The following is a 22,692-nucleotide window of genomic DNA, read 5'->3' as shown; positions in this document are numbered from 1 at the left end:
TGCTCTGTCAACGATCAGACTATGAGCGTACGCAGTGGAGGCAAGGGGACAATCGCTTTACCCTGCATTTTTGAAAAGTGTTTAGCTGTTTCAAAACGCTTTTACCCAGAAACACACATGAAGGAACATTATATTTGATTACACCTACTAGCATATTTAATATAGACCTATTTAATGTAGTCCACAAAGATATGCAATATGCCTGAATAATAACTGTTTTGCATCATGCGTTATGCGCATCAATGTATGTTGGGCTTTTGCCACTTCCCCGGCCTTGGGATAATCCTGCGGGTGTTTCTGGATAAAAGTGTTCTTATTCGGAACTGCCATTATCTTCAGGTGTGCATAGTATCAAGTATGAACCAGTACTAAAAGATAGTGTGAAATTGTTTTGAATATATGCCACTATAAACAAGAATCACAGAATTCATACTTGAGCTTATTATTGTTGAAGATCATGTGATATATGAAGTACAGCAATCAAGATTCAAAAGCAAATACTGGCAAAACACATCGAGAAATGAAGTAGGTTAAATATACTAGTAGATTTTAATAAAATTAGCTGTAAATAGCTTGGCAGGTAGATCACATCTGGCGCACGAGATCGCTGGTTCGATCCCACTTTTCGCCAGGAAGACTTTCTGTAGGACCCATAGTGTGCGTGGATTTTCTCGGTGTTTTCCCACTTCCTTCAGTCCACCATTTCGATAATCATCATCACTGCTCCTTTTAGATTCAGACTATAATCGTGGAATATTAAACTAGGAAATTTCTAATAGCGCCTTCGGCACCCTAACACCCGTGCTAATCGCGTAGTTTTACTCGCTGCGAGAACTTATGCAGAGTCATTCTGACGCGTGATTACTAAAGAGTTCGACTAATATATGTTTCCTGCAGTAGTCAGGCCTTTAGTATGACGCTAATCATACGTCAAAACGACTCTGCATAAAGCCCTATCTCAGTTTCCTCATTCCACCTGGATTGTGGAACAAATCTGTAAGTAAGCAACCTAGTAAAAGTTGGTGATAGTTTTCATTTAACGTAGTCATGTTTGGTCCAGAAAACGCTGGAATTTTAGCCATAATGATTATCACCCCGGTAGCCACTCCAAAATTGTAGGGGGGGGGCTCGATCCAACAATATTATAGTTCATTTGCAAGCCTACGGTGAAAATGTTAGGGTGCCCGGCCCGCCTAGACCCCGTCTGGATACGGGCCTGATGATTATGCCATCTAAAGTAAAGTTACACTAAGACATTCAACTTACAAAATATATGCACTGGGGAACACAACTTACAAAATACCTGCACGGGAATACAACTGACAAAATACCACACTTGAAGGAACTAAGTCTGTTTTGTTGAAAAGATCGGATTTGTTTAAGGTTTTGTATTTGGATACTTATTCTTAATTTGCACCTTTGAGACATTTAGTTATAGATAAAGGTATATCTTTGTAATTTGCAAAGACAATTTTACCATGCAAGTAGTTTTCGTTACCCCTAAATGCATTTTGAGTCGAATTTTGCCCAAAAAACGCTGGAATGTTAGCCATGTTATTTAAGTCCCTAAAGTAAAGCTGCTCCAAGGATTGCAACTTCGCCTATAAAATAACATTTTTGAACCTACTAAGAATATGTTTTGTCCTATCTACCTAGGTAATGATTTTGTATTTGTACACGTATCCTTAATCTGCACCGTAGAGGCATCTAATTATAAATAAATGTATAACGTTTAACTGCCGTTTTCTAAGAAACTATTACCATAGAAATATATTATTTCCCCTTAAATGCAAATTAGTTGCTCTTTGACCAAAAAACAAGGGGATTTTAGCCATGATATATAAAATCTCTAAAGTAGAGATAAGTTTTACACCAAGGATTGCAAATAGGCTTATAAAACATCATTTTTGAGCGTACTGAGAGTCTGTTTTGTCCAAAAGATGAAATTTATGTAATGATTTTGTATTAGTATAGGCATTCTTAATCTGCACCGTAAAGACATCTAGTTTGAGAGATACACATAACGTTTCATAAGTTAAAAATCACTTTTGATCAAAGAATATAATTAATTCATATTTTAAAGCAGGCAGTATTGAGTAAAATGGAAATAAAAGCTCTCATTTCTCTTTGTTGTAAATCATGTATAAAATGCGGCCGTGTCTAAACACTTTTCTATCCGTAACTCATGTGGCAACATCGCATGTATCGCATTGAGCTCTGCCATCTAGTGAGAAAGTTTTACCCTAAAGGTGACTAGCGATCCAGCTTAAGAAATATCAAATGAAATGTCTGGCTTAAATAAATAAATTTAAAAAAGAAATCCTTGCAATGCAAATGCAAATGGTTCTTGTTGAACAGTACCGCAAGGGTACAAGGAACGGCAGATACGTAAACCTTTTCGCAACAATTAGACAATAGGAAAGAGCTGTTAACATTGGTAATTTTCCCGAAATAGAGATGCATACATGTTCAAGTCTGATGGCTGGCCAAACGCAAATGCCGTAACCAGGTCTTGCGTACTTGAGTTTGCCTCAAACAGAGTCGGTCCGTTGGTAGCTCTCTAGTTCTGGCTACAAGGTATTTTCAGTTTCATCAACAACATCCTCCCGTCGGGATTTTCTCTCTCTCTTTTTTTTTTTTTTTTATTTCACTAGTCATTACAGAGCCAAAACGTACTATTCTTTTTTGTTTTTCTTTCTTTCTTTTCTTTTTTTCCCTTCAGACCTTCTCTTCCTAGTCTAGTTATTTAGGAACTAGGTCCTATTGTTGTCTTCTTCTTTTCTTTACTTTTTCGTTGTATTTTCTTTGTCTGTGTACTCAAAGCCAAACAACTTTTGTCATTTATTTGTACACCATTCGACTCCAATAACAGAACTATGGACAAAGATATATCGTTTCTGTGCACTACACCATCATTATCACTATCATCAACCATCACCGGTAAATCATTTGCCGCTTCCTTGTACCGTAGATTCCTGTCAAGGACTAACAAATGTCCTCTTTAATATCACCTACCAATTTCAATCTTTTTTCTTCTCCTTCCCAGTTTTACTTCCACTGAATCTTTTAGAATGTTTCTCAAAATATTATGTCTTCTTACGCAATGTCTTAACAAGTTTCTGGGGGTCACAGTGTCTCAGAGGTAGAGCGCTTACCTCTGGTGCACGGGATCCCCTGGTTCGATCCCCGGTGAAGCAAGTTTATGGTGGACAACACCGTGTCTGTGGGTTCTCTCAGGATACTCTCGTTTCCTCCCACTTTTCATCCCATCAATTCTTCCATAATCATTCACTTGCTTTAATCATCGTCTCCCTTAGCCAAAAGAGCATAATCGTGGGACGTTAAACTGAAATATTTCATTTCATTTCATTTTAAAGAACTTTCTCATTCTCTGGTGTGTGGGGTCCCTGGTTTGATCCTATTTCTCGCTAAGTAATCTTCGTGTACTCAAAGCCAAACAATTTTTATCATTTGTTTAAACACCGCGTGTGTGTATAATTTTCTTGGGGTCCTCCCGATTGGTCTAACTTTCTTCATTTCACCGTCTCATTTATTATCATTATCACCGTCTCTTTTAACCTCAGAGAATACTCGTTGAACGCTAAACGTAAAAGAATTCTTACTCTCACGGTTCTCATCATCATTTCTATACGTATTTTGACTTTATTGGAAGATCAATTGTCACTACTGAAAAGCTTCCATGCTCTACTGTCTTACAGCAAACCTCTTCGTTAAAATGTAGGGAATTTCTGTTTAGCACCGTCCACCAACTGTAGACTTTTTCGCCCTCTCTATCTTTTCCCTTCTATAATACGTTCTAGCACGTTCCAGATTATACACAAGGTGGTTCAAAAGTGTAGAAATATCCTAGTAAATCTTACACTCTATTACTAAAGTAACAATGCAGGTGAGAAATATGGATAGGGACAATGGTTAGCCAACATAAACTGTTGGATAAATGAAGGCAAAGTGTTGGTTGGCCAACATAATCTGGAATAAATGAAGGAAAAATGTTGATTGGGCATCTTACAAATACATTAGGCCGACATATTTTTCAACTTGATTTTTGGAATTACCAGTTATCAACCGTGCCAATCTTTAACCTAATTAGGGCCTTCAAAATATGCTCATAGGGAGACCTGAGGCCTCATTCTCTAACGGTTTGTGTCAATGCATGTCAAAATTTTTAGTTTTAGTCTGCGATAATCGTCACAGCAATTATAATTATTTGTCGTACTTTTTCTTTGTGTTGCATGGGGTCCCTGGTTCGATTCCAGCTAGAGCTACGTAAACATTGTGGTGGACAAATACTGTGTGCGTGGGTTTTCTCGGAGTTCTCCCGTTTCCTCCCACTTTATTCATTCTACAATTCCATACATTTCTCATATCATCGTCGTCTCCTTTACCCTATCTGCCATAACTGTGTGACGTAAAACAAAGATTTTATTCATTTCATTTTATTTTTGAGTTGCCTTTCAACCCCCCTCCCCAAAGAAAAACAAAAACCGATGCGAAACGAGGCCAATTGACATCCTAAGCACTCTTTTTCTTTTACTGAAGGTAAGTTTACACTAAAATTCAAGAGTTGTGACTTTTGTTATTATCTTCTTAAAAATCTCATCAATCTCGTTAGAAAACGTAACTAATTTTCGTTTTGATTTTGTCTTTTTAGGGTCCAGTGATTGAGATACAACCTACGTACCTATCTCTGATAATAGAGACCCAAAGGATAAATTGATATTTCAAAATAAGAGGAGGAAAAGAAAAAAAGACGTGAAGAATAAGAAAGAAGATAAACTGCAGATGGTGCTGCGAACAGGAAGAATCCAGAACACCAAAAAGAATCTCAATTATTTCAGTTCCTATCTTACCACACGTCCTGATGTCTCGATGTTAGATGCGGAGGACCAGAAAACACAAAACGGACGATTGCTGCTGGTTTGGTAGCCATCGTCTTATGGGACAGCAACGGTCAACACATTAGGTGTTTTAAATTAGGAAACAAGTTTCCACGACGGCCTATACATATATATGTAAATATATATATTCGTTTATATATCTCTTTTTTGTGCATAACATCTAGTGGTTGGTGTTTCTGTTTAGAAAGTAAACAAAGCAACCATGGCTAGCAGAATGTCCAGAGTGTATAATATTGTACTGGAAAGACGTGTTTTGTTTGGTTGCACCGCGATGGCCGGTGTAGGCATCGTTTTGTGGTTAGTGGCTGTAAGCACGGACTACTGGTTTATAGTGCGCGGTGGTGAGGATGGCCTGTTTGTAAACGAAACTGGGAAGTTCTTCCTCCACAGTCATTCTGGACTCTGGAGGATTTGTCGGACGTCGCGTAATGAAACCAGACGCGATATTTTGTTCCGTAAGTACTTACTTTTATATTTCTTTGTATAAATATTATATATTATAGGATAATCAAAATATTTTGAAATTCTTTCGCTTTCTTAAAATATTGATAACAATATCGACTGGCTATGAATTAATGTCGAAACACTGCATTGACTCTTGCATGGAACGAAGTACAGGGTTAACATAAATGATTCATTCATTTTGAAAAGGCTATATTTTCAAAAGTATTACATATAAGAAGAACCACAAACTTACCAAGCTCGTAGTGTGTAGAATTTGGCACCCCTCATCAAGGGTGCCAATTTCTCTGTAAATTTGCGGAGGCCCATTCAGATGCAGAAAGCATATATGAGGATTTTAAGACAAATTGCATTCAAATTATGCCAAATATTGTAAATTTACAAATACAATGAGGAGGCCCACATGAGCTTTGGGAGCCCGGGCCCCCTCGCTTCCCCAGGATCGGTGCCCTTGCCCCTCATTAACACTTCCCAGTTCGCGACTACCTAAACGAAGAGCTTCCGCATTGCTGGATTGGGCGTATTGGTGAGAATGACCTAGCTTTTGCCCCCTTGGCCTCCCAGATCTCCTGATTTAACGTCTTGTGACTTCTTCCTGTGGGGGTACGGTGAAGAAAACATCAGTGCTGCAGTGCAGACAATTGACAGGACTATGCTACAAAATGTATCTGTGTTGTGTCACCAAAGGGGCACATATTGAACATTTGTTGAGGGTGTATAAACTTTGTGTGTTTGTGGTTCTTTTCATATGTATCTTTCACTCGCGTACCTGTAATACTTTTGAAAATATAGCCTTTTCAAAATGAATGAATTATTTATGCTAGCCCTGTATTGTGCATCGCTTGTTTTCATAAAAAAAAACAAAAAAAATCTTACATATGCATAATTACAACTTCTTGTTTGTTTAACGAGAAAAGTCAGTAGCAAAAGTAAAATTTTGTTTATTTATCGATAAAAGTCGGTGTCAGAGTTTATTTATTAGCAAATAAAGTCGATATCAAAATTCAAGATATTTGTTGAGTTTTGTTTATTTAGCAAGGGAAGTCGGTGTCAGAAATATATTTGTTTTATTACTTAGCAAATAAAGTGAATGTTGAAAGTAAAGACATTTGATTAGCGAAGGAAATCATTATCAAAAGTAGTTGTGGTTGTTGAACGAATTTTTGTTTGTTTAGCGAGGGAAGACAGTATTGACAGTAAAGATTGCTGTTTGTTTATCCGGAAAAGCCAGTATTCAAAGTAAATATTTTTTTTTTCTTTTTGGTTTACCGATGAGAGTGTTATTAAAAATAAAGTTCGTTTGTTCAGCGAGAAAAAGTCGGTATTGAAAGTAATTACTATTCAGTTACCTCGATTAGAGAAGTTCTTTGCAGAGATGCAGGTATGTGGTTCATCAGATGATCTTCGGACATATTTTTGGAGGCCATGGTACCCCGGAGCTCTGAGAGTACTTTCCCGGAGGAGACCAAAATAATAAGTCTGTAATAAAATATAATAATAAATACAATAGTACCGTATGAAAATAATAGACCCTATGTGCCCCTCCGAATACTAAGTTGCCTCCCCCCCCCGCAATATTTTTTTCTGAAAGAAACACTGATCTTAGGATGACTCATATAAAGTCAAAGAAGAAAAGTCAAAGCATTTCCTTTGGAAGAGTGATTCAGCTATTACCGAAACAATAGAAAATGTTATATGTTTTAAACGGAGTGTTACGGTAATACAGAATGTTTTATTTCTGCTGTATCATGTTTTTGTGTAATGGAGTTCATATTACATTGTTTAAAAACTCACAGGGCTGTAAACTGTTTCACTAAACATAGATTTCTCGCTTAATATAACTACCGCTAAACACAGTTTTTGGTATATTTTTTATTCATCGTTCAACATAATTTAAACAGTGTGGTGAGGAAATTTAATTTGAGTTGGATATCTCGAAGGTAAAGGAGAAACATTACCATACAAGAACACATGCAAATATGAAGAAACGATACAACTGATTCAGAATGAAAAGGTAAAAATAAGTGATTACATTTGGTACAGTATTGTAACGGTTGGGCATTAGTGATAACACCTTACGATCACTCAGGCATAAGTATATTTTTCTATCTATGTAAATTAATTGTCGCTAGGATAAGAAAATTACATTTTCTCTGTCTACTGTCCTAAAGAGCTTAGCATTTCCGTAACACTCACTCAATCCTATTCTCCCGTCTAGTTTAGCCTAGCCGACATAACCGTGTGACGTAAAACTTAAAGATTTTATTTCAATTGTAACCTCATGGCACCTGTTCCACACATTTCGCCCTAACCTTACATTCCTTCAAACCTCCTCAAAGTTGTTGATATTTGACCCTTCAATCTCAAACACTGACTACGAAGTTTAGGAAGATTAAAGATGAATTGCATTACGTTCTTTCTGCTCTGGTGAGGGAAATATTGTGACCCTTCTTACTCACCAGATTGTGTTGGCATTACGAAATATACTAAGCGTCATGAGGACAATTGGGAATCTACTTTTAGGGAGGAAGTGGCAAATTCCGTTTCAGAAAACCAGTATTAACGGTGAGCTGAATCTATGTACTTACCACTTATTACCAGAATGGTATGAGAGCCACACATCGGCTGATAGGACCTGAACCCTAAGGGCTGTTGCACCAGAACATTGTTTTTATTATACTACATTGTTTATCTTTTACTCCATCACCGCCAAAATAAAAAAGTGTCCCGAAGCTTTGCAATAAATTGAATTCGAACATTGTTCATTTGCACGTGAATCAGAGAAAAACGAATTTTTATAGCTATAAGAAGTATATGGTTTATTAGTAATAATAGCTTATATGATTCTATTTTTCTTGAACAATTGTTGGGGGCACGGTGTTTCAGTTGTAGACTGCTTTCCTCTGGTGCTTGGGGTAACTGATTCGATATCCAGCTTAGTTATTATGTGGTGGACAACATTATGTCCGTGGGTTTTCTCAGGGTACTCTCATTTCCCTCCACATTTTTATTTCACTGACACTTCCATCATCATTCACTTGCTTTAAGAGTCTTCATCCCGGCGAAATTAAAATACCGCTAATTTTACAGTAATTATGTGATATCTTCAAATAGATAAAAGATAATTGAAATATGGAACAGAAGCGCCCTCGACAATACTATTTTGCGTGAGGTACCGTTATCACAAGTCACCTAGTGGCTTTTCGTTTTCAGCTGTTTAGAAACGCGAAAATAAATGCCGATTTTCAAAATGGCTGGAAATCGAAAGCAGATAAGTGAGTCGTGATAAGGTTTCTCATGTAAAATAATATTGTCTAGGGCGCGCTTGTTCCACATTTCGATTATCTTCTCTCTATTTGAAGATATCACATAATTACTGTAAAATTAGCGGTATTTTAATTTCGCCGGGATGAAGACTCTTAACCATTAGTCGCCCTTATCATAAAGGTCATAATCGTGGAACGTTAAATGCAAGATTCCGTTTCATTTTCATTTGGAACAATTATTTGTTTATGTGTGTCTATTGTTCATTGTCTCCTCCTAATGGTGAATAAGATAATTATTCCATGTAATGATTTAATCATGAAAACGTTCTAATATAGAAAACAGTACGCCTGGATACAGAATTATAGCCTGGACTTTTGAATACTAACCTCTCCCACATCAATTCAAACACGTGTCTTAGCACTGGAAATTTACTTTAAGAAATTAAAAAGTCTCTTAAATTTCAAACACATTTGAATAAGCTTTAAAAATATCTCTTTTTATATATATACATATACCCTATGCTCATGCTCTTGTAAACGTCAATAGAAAAATTTAGTTGAATGGCTTTGGTTTGGCATCCTCCTACTCATAAGGTGAAACAAACCAGTTCATCTGAAACATAGAGAACAACAAACATCTGTCTTTTCAAACATTAATTTGTCGCCATTATAAACACAACGTTACTCGTACTTACAGCATATAGATTTGAGGCAACTTACATAACATTGGACTTTAATACAGTTGTGTTTATTTTAAGTCTGTATTTAAGTTTATTTAGTACACTTAATTTTCCAGAAGCCCAAATACTTTCATCACAAGAATGATAAAGCTTCGTCTCTTCAAAAAAGTTGAGCAAATTCTGAATTGCTACACCTTTCAAATTCTTGACGACTCTTAATTCATTGTAATTCAACAGACCAGAAGAAAATAGGCCTACATTCTTTGCATGGTTTGAAATGAAATGTTTAGAACAGTGGTTCTCAATGTAGACGTTCTCGTTTCCAAAAAGGGCGCTGGACCATAAAGGAGCGATTGGTGAACAATAGACTATTTAGGGGACGTTTGAGATTTTTATGATCTGTTGTACGTTTTTCTTATTATAGGACGAAAGCTATAATGTATTTTACAAACTTTCAGAAGTTTAGACTTCTTTATAAATAATAATGTAGATTCTTATACTGATTTTGAAAATACAGGCATAAGCATTTTTCTTGTTTTTACATTGTTTCGTACAAATCTTAAGTTTTGTCTTGTATATACAAAGGTGGATTGTATTAAGATGGCAGGGACGCTCAGGACAATCACACTCACTTAAGTGGGACTAGGTTTGTAAAGGTTGAGAACTACTGTTTAGACTACACAAATAGCACAGAAACCAGGGTTACCATTTCACCCGGATACATCCTCTTTTTTTCTGATCGTAAAAATAGTTCTGGAGAATTTCTAAGAAAATAGCAAGATGTCCTTTATTTTGGTCTTTTCAGGTAACCATATCAACTTCAAGATCTGCAAATTTAGGAATAAAAATTGTGAGGATAGTAATACTTTAACACAATCATTTATTCTAGTATTATTTTTGTTTTTCTTTGAAGGAACAAATATTTAAATGAAAGATGAAGAAACATTACCTACATAAATTTAATTGAAAATTATGCAATAGATATTGATCTGGAGCACAGCATTAATCATTGGGGTTGTAAAAGCTTAGTTTTACAGTATAAATTGAAGACCTGAAGTAAATTTCGATCTAAGTGCCATTTTCTGAAGTTTCGAGTTATAACCGGAATGATGGTCTATGGGCCAAGGCAGTTTAAGTATGTTCGGATCTAAGTGCCAAACCTGTGCGTAGTAGTCCAGATCATTGTCAATAGAATGCATGAGGTGTATGCGCACGGTACAAATTCTCGAGGAAGAACGTAATTATCTCAAAACTGTTCAAATGGCACTTAGATCTTAATTTACTTCAGGTCTTCATTATATTTTCCTTTTATGACATTAAAAGATTTGCTAATTAATATGAATCCTTTCGTGAAATCTAAATTAATGTTTTTTTTCTTTTTTTTTTTTAATCTGTCATATGATATCTCTAGCAAAGATGTCCATTGGACATTCAAGGAATGTCAGACCTAAGATATCAGGATGTCGACAGAACGTACAATTTTTCCCGTGTACATCCTGTTGAACATTTCCGAATTGTTTGCGGGATAGTTACAGAACAACTTTCGAATTGCAAATATTGTCGGCACATTCTATCGGATATGCACATTCTATTCAAATCCGAGGGGAATTCCGCAGATATTTCCATTATCCTGTAAGTTGCTACTAAAAGTGACAGGTATGGGACCTGTGAAACATACTCGTGGATACATCGTGCAAAATGCATAACGTTTTCCTGTATGCTTTGTTGTCTAAATGAATCAAGATCCGAGGTAGGTGGTTTGTAACTCAAGTAGGTAGTTATGGAAGAACTGACACAATGAGAAAGTGAGGACAACGAAATATGACTAAGGTTACGGATTCGAACCTCAAATTTAAGGGATCGATCTTTTCCAGTTGAGGTAACCACTTGAGAGGTTGAAAGTTTGTTAGGGGCAATGTCAGTCGAACATTCACTGCTTCTTTCAGGAAATATTTTTACACAGGTACAGATACGAAATTTGAGAGTACTGCAATATGACGAAACTCCAATTATCCAGGCTAACAACTTGAGGACACAATCTGGATCAGGAGTGCACCCACCACCGGGTCCGGACATTCCTCCCAAAACTTTCTAATTCAACATACATTTGTACACTTTCTCACTAAAACAACTACACTTGTTTAATAGGAAAATGATTGATCTAGCATGGAAATTTGTTCTTAGACTTCATCTGTATTCTTTCTCTTATAAAACAATATAGTTCTTTCACTTCTTTCTGAAAATATAGGTGGAAGTATTTTACAATTATTTATCGTCTTTTCGCGTACTAAATAATACCCGTTCAATACTGCATAGGCGTAGTGTGTTGTAGTATTGGGTACAAAGTTGGACTATTACCAACAAAAATTTCTGGGTATGCGCCTGTTCTGGATATACAGAAATGTGAATAATTGAAACAATCATGTTAAAAACAAGATCACTATCTGTACTAAATACAATTTTAAAAACACAATTCAGTAATACATACTTATGTAAGGTCCAAATATATTTATATTTAGTATATTCGCTGGGTTACACTTTAGCCCACAGTTCAAATTTATATAATATAGTCTACTACTTTTTTCTGAAATTCACTTGAACACACCATCTTGATATTACCTTTTATTATAATGCGTAATGAATGAAACATTTACACCTTTTAAATGTTATACATGTTGATTATACAAAATGGATCTTCTGTTATATATTATGTTTCTTGTTTCTATGACGACCAGTAACACATATCGTCAGATTACCATGTTAACAAAATATCAATAATAATATCAGAAAGAAATTAATTTTATTTCTTTTTTAAAAATTTTTCTTCTTCTTCTTCTTCTAACTAGCTTGTGCATATTTCAATAGCACATACTGCCCGTAAATACAGGAAATGATATTTAAGATTACATGTAAAATACACAATATCGTTATACTTACATATCTTTAGAGGTATTGTAAAACACGTCTAACAAACTTACTGTAAATATTCGTTTAAGTGCTATGAATTCCCGGAAATGTTTGACGGAAAGAAGCTTTACGTTGTCGGAATCAGGCTACCGTTCCATCCACTTTTGGAGGTAATATGAAAATAAACGAATACCTCACTCGCAGCAGGTGCAGTGTTCGTAGTTTGAGGGAAATTTCCCTAACCTAGGGAAATTTCGTAGGTAAATTTAGGAAAAAAGGATTTTTTTTTCGATAAAACGCGAAAATCCAGAAAAATTCTCGCGCTGACAGACTGACCAATATAAATGCTTAAATTTTTATTTGTTCTTCAGAAATAAACTAATACAATACAATAGCAATAGTTTGTGTATTTGTGTATGTGTTCGAAGTTATATTAGTTTCCATTCATTGCTGGCTGGATGTCTTTGCCGGCCAGTAGCCAGCCCAAAAATGTAGGGGGGGGGGAGGCAGATCCAGCCATATTATAGTTCATTTGCGAGCCTATCGTGAAAATTTTAGGGAGACCAGTAACAATTTAGGGGACGGACCGACCCCTAGTCCCCCGTGGATGCGGACCTGGGTCTTTGTGTGTATTTTCGTAATAAAAAAATAAGTAAAAAGTAAAAAATAGAATCAAAAAACAAATGAATAAAACAAATGTAGTTGGCACTTCCTTTAATATAGCTAAATTAATCTTATCATATAATTTCTGTCTTAGGAATTGGACATTCAACGAACAAGGGAAAATTTAATAAGAAAAGGGAAAATTTTGTGTCAGCCGAGGGAAATTTTTTGAAGGGAACCTACGAACATTGAACAGGTCTCTTTTCGGGTTCAATTAAATCCACGTCGTCACGTTTCTTTCATCCAACTGCGGAGATTCGAACACTACGCTACATATATAATTTAATTTTCACTCAAAAAGTTTAAAATTCCGGCTCCATTTGAATCGCACTGTAACCGTTTGGTTCTTACCTAGGTTGCACTCGGAACAACGAGGAATTTTCAAGACAGTGCCCTGCAATTGATATTTCTTTCTTATAGTTAGCTTCAGTTTCTCTGTCAGGTCGATCCATGCTAAGTGATCAAGAAAAAAGAAAAATTGCCGCTCGACCTTTTCAAAAAAATATTTTTTTCATGAATGTTTATTTTATATCAGGCTACTTCCAAACCACAATTAATTATTTTTTTTTTTACAACATCCCATGGTGACGCAGTGGCTGCCGACAGTTTGCTTTTTTTCGATTTTAGGCGTTTACGTTGTTTTGAATATCTCAACATGTATTAGTCCTAGCAAATTGAAAATTGCTGGTCATCTCCGACTCTTGCAAAGCTAAAACTTCGATCTCTTTAACATTTTTACTTGAAAGGGGTGAAATCAGGCCTACAGTAGCTACGTTTTTGGACATTTAAGACATGTTTGGGAAGACGAAACAACTGACGTAGAGGTCTGAATTTGTGTATGCATGTAGCACGGGGTCATAAGATTATACACAAAACTTTTCAGACCTGTAGCTGCTCCCAAAGGTCTCAAAAAAGTTCTAAAGTTGGGGAATTATACCAATTTGTCACGTTTCACTGTCCAATCTCCCCAATGGGCCTGGATAAGAAAACAAAAACCTGAAATGTTGGGAATAGTTAGCCCTTTAGTATACCATAACACACAACAAAGCGCGTTTTGTGTTTTTGAGCAGAAAGAGGTCAAAGTATTAAGTAATGACGTCATACTCTAGGAGGTGTTTTGTTCACAAATTCAACTGGAAATTCGTTGTTGTGACGTAAAATAAAGTAGGATGAATGGTTAGTCTAGTCAAGGCTCTCAAGCTCGTTTCTTTCCTTTAGTTGTAACACTGTCTTATAACACCCACAGCAGCACTGGTGAAGAATGCCGCTATCAGACAAGTCAAAATGCACACTTGACAAAAAGTCCGTAAGTACTCATTGTTCTTGCTGTTTGATATATCAATGATATTCAATCATGTTTATTCTTGTTTTAACTGTCAACTCATGCAGGAGACTGTTGTCATTTCGTTTGATCTACATCCCCAAGTCAGTGAACACCTACGCGCTGCAAACACTGACTGCAGAATGAAGATCAAACGAAAGGATAACAGTCTCCTACATGAGTTGACAGTTAAAACAAGAATAAACAGGGTTGAATATCATTGATATAGCAAACAGCAAGAACAACGAGTACTTACGGAATTTTTGTCAAGTGTGCATTTTGACTTGTCTGATAGCGGCATTCTTCACCAGTGCTGCTGTGGGTGTTATAAGACAGTGTTACAACTAAAGGAAAGAAACGAGCTTGAGAGCCTTGACTAGACTAACCATTCATCCTACTTTATTTTACTTCACAACGACGAATTTCCAGTTGAATTTGTGAACAAAACACCTCCTAGAGTATGACGTCATTACTTGATACTTTGACCCCTTTCTGCTCAAAAACACAAAACGCGTTTTGTTGTGTGTTATGGTATACTAAAGGACTATTCCCAAAATTTCAGATTTTTTTTTTTATTCAGGCCCATTGGAGATATTGGACAGTGAAACATGCCAAATTGGCATAATTCCCCAACTTTACTACTTTTTTTCAGACGTTTGGGAGCAGCTACAGGTCTGAAATTTTTTGTGTGTAAACTTATGATCCCGTACTACATGACACACAAATTCAGATCTCTACATCAGTTGTTTCCTCTTCCCAAACACGTTTAATATATTGGGTAACGAGAGTTCGTGATGTGTTTGTCCACTCTTGTATGTTGTTTTTATTATTATTGTTGTTATATAGTTCAGCGTCCCTTTTTAGGACCAAAGCTATACGACACGTGGACTTACAGCTTAAGGTGGAATCCGAACCACATAATGTGTTCAAGTGTTCTCCACCATGAATCGACTCCAGAACCCCGTGCACCAAAGACACATGCTATAGACAATAGACCACCTTAGATCGGCGCAGCGGGGAGAGCGGTTCGTTGTTGTAAATTCGTTTAAGTCAAATATGGATTTGATCAGAGTTAAATCCGACTTAGTAGTGGTTGAAGGCATTTGCACAGAAACAGAGGGAAGGAGCGAATGTCTTCTATAGTGTTTTTGATATCAAACTCAACAACATTGGCACAAATCACGGGGGGGGGGGAATGATGGAGACATGTCCCCTCCAATCTTGGAACTGAGGGGGACTGTCACCCCATAATCCGATTTGAAATGTGTTTTGGGGAGAAATTTGATTATATTTGTCCGATTGCCATACAGGAACGTCAGATGAAATTGATGCCCCCTCACAATAAGCTTCAAATCTGCCCGCCTCCCAAAGTTGAAGACAATCTGCCCCTCTGATCCTTCACAACATTCTTTTTCAACTGCATAAATATTTTAAACATTGCAAAAAAAAAAAAAAGAAAAAGAAAAGAAAAGAAAAGAAAAAAAGAAAAAAGTAAAAAGAAAAAAGAACGGTCTTATCTGTCTCCCCAATGTTTAAAACAGATTTGCGCCACTGCTCAACAACACTCATTTCTGAAAAGTTCAACGATTCTTGTTTTGAATGGCTCAGTTACAGGCAGTGTTTCTTTCAGACATAACTCATTTTTACACCTCCATCTGAATTTTGCCAATTCATCCTCTTTCCATAGCTTGGAAAAACTAATTTGATATTGCCAATATGCAGAAATAATGTCCCAGTACGGTCTCCTTGCATTTTGATATTGTTCCCCCTGCAGACAAAATTTTCTAAAAGAAAGCCTGGTTAAAGAGATTTTGTGATCCCTTACTAATTTGAAGTTCTATGATCAAGATTCCTAATTACATTTCTTTTCTCCATTCTTGATTGTTTAACAACACGGTTATATAATCATTCGTACCTACGTAATATAAGCTATTGATCCATATCGCGTATGACTTCAAAGAGTTTTCCATAGTAGTGCGTACGTCAGCCGATATGCGTCATATAAATATCCAGGATTCTGCTTAATCAGTGGCGTAGCGATAAATAGGTGTTCGGGTCCAGGCTGCCCTCCCTCTCTTCCTCCCCCCCGCTAAGCAAAATGTTAAATTTTTCACCAAAGCCGCACCCACAGGGAAGTCCAGCGGATCCGGAATCCCCAAAATTCCTAACTCAATTGTACACTTTCTCAATAAAAATATACTTGTTTAATAGGGAAATAATTGATGTAGGATGAAAAATTTATCTTACACTTCATTTGTACTCTTTCTCTTATAAAAACAATCTAGTTCTATCACTTTCCCCGGAAAATATAGATGAAAGTATTTAACAATTACTTATAGTCTTTTCGGGTGCAGAATAATACCCGTTCAATACTATAGGTCTACGGACGTAGTATGGGGCCGAGGTGGCTCAGTGGTAGAGCGCTCACTTCTGGTGCATGAGTTTCTTGGTTCGATCCCAGCTTGCGCCAAGTGAGCTTTGTGGTGGACAAACACCGTGTATGCAGGTTTTCTTGGGGTTCTCCCGTCTCCTCCCGCTTTCTTCATTCTACCATTTCATTCATTTCTGATCCATCACCGTCTCCTTTAGCCTAGCCGGCATATCCATGGGAAGCAAAACTTACAGATTTCATTTCACGTAGTAACATATAATATTGGACCCTCCTTCCAAAGCTTAAACACCTACCAACAAAAATTTCTGGGTACGTGTCTGGCTTTCTCTAATGTTAAATCAAAGTAAAGTATAGAATTTCAATTCATCAAATAAATACAAAAAAGTGATTTCCCTTATATAAAGCCATGAGGTATAAAACGAAGATCGCACGGATTTATTCAATACCATTAACACTAAATGTCATATGTTAAAAATTGAGAATTTTTCTTTCATGATATATTTATACACTTCGTGGAGAGTCTGAAACGGCACAAATATTCTGTGAAATATACTTTGAAGTATTCATCGTGTCCCACTTCACAGTTATTTTTGAGGGCGAATGAAAATGAAGAACTTGACAGAAAGGTAGGAAACACAAAAGAAAAAACATTCTATTGTTAACAAAATGGTTGACGTTTCCTCAGAAAGTCATCAAAGACACATCATTTCATGGCCTTTAGGTTGGTTGTTGTAAATGTGCCAACAATAGACATTAAAACAAACAATGCTCTGATAGAACAGGGAAGTTGCTGCTAGAAACAACAATAGGATTTTTGTAGGCTTGGAATTTTTGTTGAGCCTCGAGCCGAATGTATAAAGATCAAACAGAGATTGAAGACAAGGTTTGTATTTACGCAGTGACTAATAGCACTGATGACAATTTTCGGAAGTCTTGGGCTATGATCCAACTGAAGAAAAGCTGGGTGAATGGATGGACAAGATATGATAAAAAAAAAGAAAGAATAAAAAGAAAACAATAAGGTACAATGTTGTTTGCATTGAGTCATAGGTCTAGTTACTAAAACGAGATTCAAGAATTGGCATATTCCTAATGTACTCTTAAATAACTATTCTGTAAGTGTTTAAAATACCAACTTGTGGATGTGTGACATTTAAGAAATTTCTGTTTTGAAATCTAGATAATAATTTCAGTTTCGAGTCTTTCTTTCGATCCTATAAAAAAGCTTTCTGTTTTAAATCTATTTTAGCGTTATGCCAAATACTGTTAACTTGTAAATTTACAAGAAATACATACATACAAAGGCGCAGACTTTCCAAAATTTATGTGGGTGCACATCAATGGCGGGACGTGTTAGTCTATATGTTTCCAGGGAAGTCTCAATGTTTGATTGATTTAGTTTTAATTAAAATCTTTTATGAATACTGTCTTAAAGGCCTGTGCTGTGTTAAAGTAAAATATTCTGGTACTAAAATGATAAGTTGGGACTGTTCTAGCTCAATTGGTAACACGGCTGACTTTAACGCAAGAGAAACGGGTTCAAACCCGGGTCCAAACTAAAAATCTTGTGGGTGCGGAAGCCCCGGAGCACCCAAGTAGTCGGCGCGCATGCATACATATAACTTAGAAAATGTTAATTGTGAGATATTTAAAATTAAAGTTTAACAGTTAGTGTTAGTTTTAACTTAATTTAAAATTAAAGTTTAACAGTTAGTGTTAGTTTTAACTTAATTTAAAATTAAAGTTTAACAGTTAGTGTTAGTTTTAACTTAATTTAAAATTAAAGTTTAACAGTTAGTGTTAGTTTTAACTTAATTTAAAATTAAAGTTTAACAGTTAGTGTTAGTTTTAACTTAATTTAAAATTAATGTTTAACAGTTAGTGTTAGTTTTAACTTAATTTAAAATTAAAGTTTAACAGTTAGTGTTAGTTTTAACTTAATTTAAAATTAAAGTTTAACAGTGTTAGTTTTAACTTAAGCATAGTAGGTACAGTACTATCCTCTTGCTGATATCACAATGAAAAGGTTAATGTGACAATATTTTATTAACAGTTCTGCCTTAAGCGGTGACGTACTATTTTGAGCCTGCGTTTAATAGGTACGAATAACATAATTTTTAGCGCATAATAAATATGTTTTTCTTCAAGTTTCTCGAAAATTATACATGAGGATATTTCCTTAAGCATGTCATTTTCGAGACATATGAATTGACATAGAGGACTGTTATGATAAAACTTCTAAAGTCAACTTATCTCTGAAAATACTTCATTTGTCGTTAAATTAAACTCTGAAGTATGGTAAAACCGTATCATGTAACACCTATTACAGCTAGGTGAAATATGGCGTTAAAGGTGGACTGTTGTACTAAACTACGTTAAATCCGTGGTTGATTCTCTACTTAACATTTTGAACCTACCTGGACCTGCGACCAACCATTGAGGTATTATGTCAGATATTTCTAATGAAGCTCCTTCAAGACCAAGTGTCTCTTTAAATCAACATTTTGACAACGAGTATCTTGGAGAAATGCCTAGATTTGAATACATTGTACGTTTTTGATAATAAAAGTCTTAAATTGAAGTAGGATTTTAAATCCAATCTACTTAATCTTTTTTTTTTTTTTTTTTTTTTAAAAAAAGCACACATTAACAAGCGAAATAAGATAGATAAAGTGTATTTTTTAAAGGAATTTTAAGCTCGTTTTAAGTTATTGTTATGTAAAACCCGTTAAGACCAACACAATATATTAATTTCTTTCAGGCCACACTAGAGCTCAAACAGGAATTAAATACACACTCTTGTAACGCATTTATCCATGTCATTGATGTCTAAAAATATTTTGTTCCTGAGTGATTTATTTTTCTCTTCTAAAATCTATCAAAGTTTACTTAAAAATTGTAACCCAGAGACACAAGTTTTAAGCAGAAAGACTTGTGATCTAGGCAAAAAAAAAAAAAAGACCAAAATACTTGAGATCTAAACAAAAATTATAACCCAAGACCCGTGATCTAGAGAAACAATTCTGAACCAGAGACCTGTGATATAAACAAAATTGTGACCCAGAGACCCTTAATCTAGACAGAAAATTGTGACCCAGAGACCTTGATCTAAACAAAAGTCAAAATACAGAGACCCGTGATTTGGACAAAAAGTGTACCCAAAGACCTAAGATCCAGTCAAAAAATGTGACCCAGAGACATACAAAAATTATAACCGAAGTTCCGCGATCTATACAAAAAATTGTGACCAAGAGACCCATAATCTGGACAAAAAATTGTGACCCAAAAACTTGTGATCTAGATGGAAAATTGTGACACAGAGAGCCGTGCCATTACTGCATTTATACAATTTGTAATTACGTAAAACAACAGATGATGATGATGATTTTGAGTCTAGCATCCCTTTCATCATCGAGGCTATATGACACGTGGGCCTACAGCTTAACGTAAGATCTGAATCATATGAGCTCACGTCGGGAATCAAACCCGGATCTCCCGCGCCAAAGGTGCGTACGCTAACCGCTTAACCATGAGGGAACTCTCTTAAAAAAAATCAGTACAAGTACACGTGGATCAATGCTGAAATGAAATTAGCCTAATTATAGACGACAAAGACTAATTTTCGCATATACTTCAGAAAAATCTTATAATAATCTTATGGACAATCTCGTTCAGCGTGTCCATCGAGTGTCGTGTTGGGTTCGCTGGTTGGATCAGAGTTGAGCGTTTATTTCAGCACCAAGTCTATACGAGACTTAGATATACAGTTTAAGATGAGAACTGAACCACCAGAATGCATTCAAGTTTCAGAAAATTCTCCATCTGAAATCGCTTCCGGTACCCCATGCACCAAAGGCGCACGTTCTAGCCACTAGACCATGCCATGTTTGGGATCATTACCACTTAACCTCACCCTCTCGTGTATTAATTTTGGGCCAGATCCACGAATTCATGACAGTTGTTCCGAAATGCGTTTCACTAATGTATATTGACCGTAGGTTGAATTCTGCCAATACCATATGAGATCTCACAGAGAAAGAAAATAACTTTTAACTAATATACATATTTGTTCAGCCAGTTTCTGCGTGCTGTTTGCTGTTTCTTTTTACAATCTGTATATCTCCTGAAGCGTGTGCTTGACCGGTGTTTAATGGATCTGTCGTCTACAAATGATTTCAATCTGTTATTTTTATTCTTTTCTGACATCAAATTTTGTTTATTCCAAACGGCGAGTGAGATCACATTTTGAATACTAGTATTATTGTTATGTTTTTTTTTTAAATAAGATTTAGTAGATACTAATACGTAGGTAGTTTTAAATTATTTAAAAGAAAGGCAAAGATTTACTTTAAAGGCTCCTATCAGTTCAGTCTTCTCGTTTTTTTTATTTTTTTTTAATTTTTTCAAAATTTGCAAGAATGAAAGACGTACTTTTCTTATAAATACAATACTCTATACTGAGTAAACTAATCTTTTTAAAAAATAGAATTTAGTGTTCCTCGAACATATTGTTTGTCAGTTGAGAACGTAAAGGTGGTTATCAAAATAATGGACGCCCGAGTGTTATTTGTAAGAGACCGTGATGATTTCAATTTTAAAACAAATGTCGCTCGAATGTCGCGATAAAGCTTTCACTGCCCCAGATTCATATTTTGTACGGGTTCCATTAATTGGCATGGCATGGCTTTTATTGTTTGTCGCGTGTATTTTTAACATTAAATGGACACTTACATTGTGGTCCGGAAGTGTCTTACTCCCCTTTAGTTTCAACAGGGTAGTGTTAGTTAGTACACAGTTACCCTGAAGTTTTAAGAGTCATAAATATCGGTAAGATCACCATCCACGTCGTAACACAGCTGAATTCTGCGCCAAGTTCTCGCAGATGTTTTGCGGAGATACTCTGGAGTTACGAGTCACGCGTGTTCCACAGCTGCTCATAGTTCCTGCGTTGTGTGATATCGAGTGTTTCTTACTAGTTGCTTTATGAAACCCCAGAGAGCATTCTCTGGTGTCGTTAGATAGGGACTTCTTGAAGGCCAGGCAAAGGGAGCTGGTTAAGATGCACAACCTCTTCTAATCCAGCGGCCAGAAAACGTCTGATTCAGGCAATTGCGTACGTGAATCGCGAAGTGCGCTGGTGCTTCATCCTGCTGTATCACAACAGTGTCTTTGATACCATTTTCTTCCAGTTGAGACACCAACCATTCATTAAGCATCTCCAGGTAAGAATGTCCAGGTGGGGTACGCCCACTTTCCGGACCACGCTGTACATATATATGAATTTGGCCACTTCAATTTTTTAACATGACGTAGCTAAGATAACGCCAGAAGTGAGTAACACGAAGAATACAACTGAACTTTGACACGTAGGGGTTATGAAACGTGTACTATATTTCTTTCTCTTTTTTCTTCTTCTTCTCGTTTTCCTTCTTCTTATTACTATTAAGTCAGCTAAACGCGAATTAGAGAAAATCCTATTATCGAATTTACTTAAATTATTTGATGAATGAGAAATGCGGAGTTTTCCCCTTTGATTTAAAGGTAGTGATACATCATATGGATCTATGCAGGGAAGCACTTCGTAAGCCATCTATCGTTTTCGTCGTTGTAAAATTGACAAAATTGCTTATCATGTACTTTCTATGGTTAATTACTTTACTGCAAATAGTATGAATGTAATAGTTAAAAGAAAACAATTGACAGTAGGTGGAATCCATTATGTAAGAGTGTTTATTTACGTAAATAGTACATAAATAAAAAAATGTTCTATCAGGAGAGAAAAACTATAAATTATTATTGATAACGAATGACTCACCTTTTAGGACCGGAAACATTAGTATTTATTAATTTTCTTGAAAAATACTTACGGAAACTTATCCTTAAGTATGCCATGTTGATTACCTGGATTAAAAACCTATATATTAATCTATATATTAAAATTCTAGATTTAGACCCTATATGTTTGTGGGTCAAGAAAAGTATATATATTTGTGAACGTTTATATGTTTGTGTTCAATTGTTTTGACAATTATATCTCGGAAAACCACAAGCTCTAGAAAGATGCCGTTTTCACGACCGATTG

At 35.9% G+C, this 22,692-nt stretch overlaps 1 protein-coding gene across 2 annotated transcripts in view; it reads left to right on the top strand.

Moving 5' to 3' along the window:
• The window catches only part of LOC145664772 (voltage-dependent calcium channel gamma-7 subunit), a 282,980-nt gene that overhangs the window by 90,785 nt on the left and 169,503 nt on the right, over positions 1-22,692 (top strand). For both annotated transcript variants that reach the window (XM_081731721.1, XM_081731719.1), the window contains exon 2: positions 4,673-5,374. In XM_081731721.1, the coding sequence (XP_081587847.1) occupies positions 5,122-5,374 (253 nt within the window). In that variant the 5' untranslated portion in view covers positions 4,673-5,121. The remainder of the gene's footprint in view (positions 1-4,672; positions 5,375-22,692) is intronic.

The sequence above is a fragment of the Thermobia domestica genome, chromosome 11 (genome assembly GCF_964235325.1).
Source record: "Thermobia domestica chromosome 11, izTheDome1.hap1.1, whole genome shotgun sequence".
Classification (NCBI taxonomy): Eukaryota; Metazoa; Arthropoda; class Insecta; order Zygentoma; family Lepismatidae; genus Thermobia; species Thermobia domestica.
This window is presented reverse-complemented; position numbering and strand designations above follow the sequence as displayed.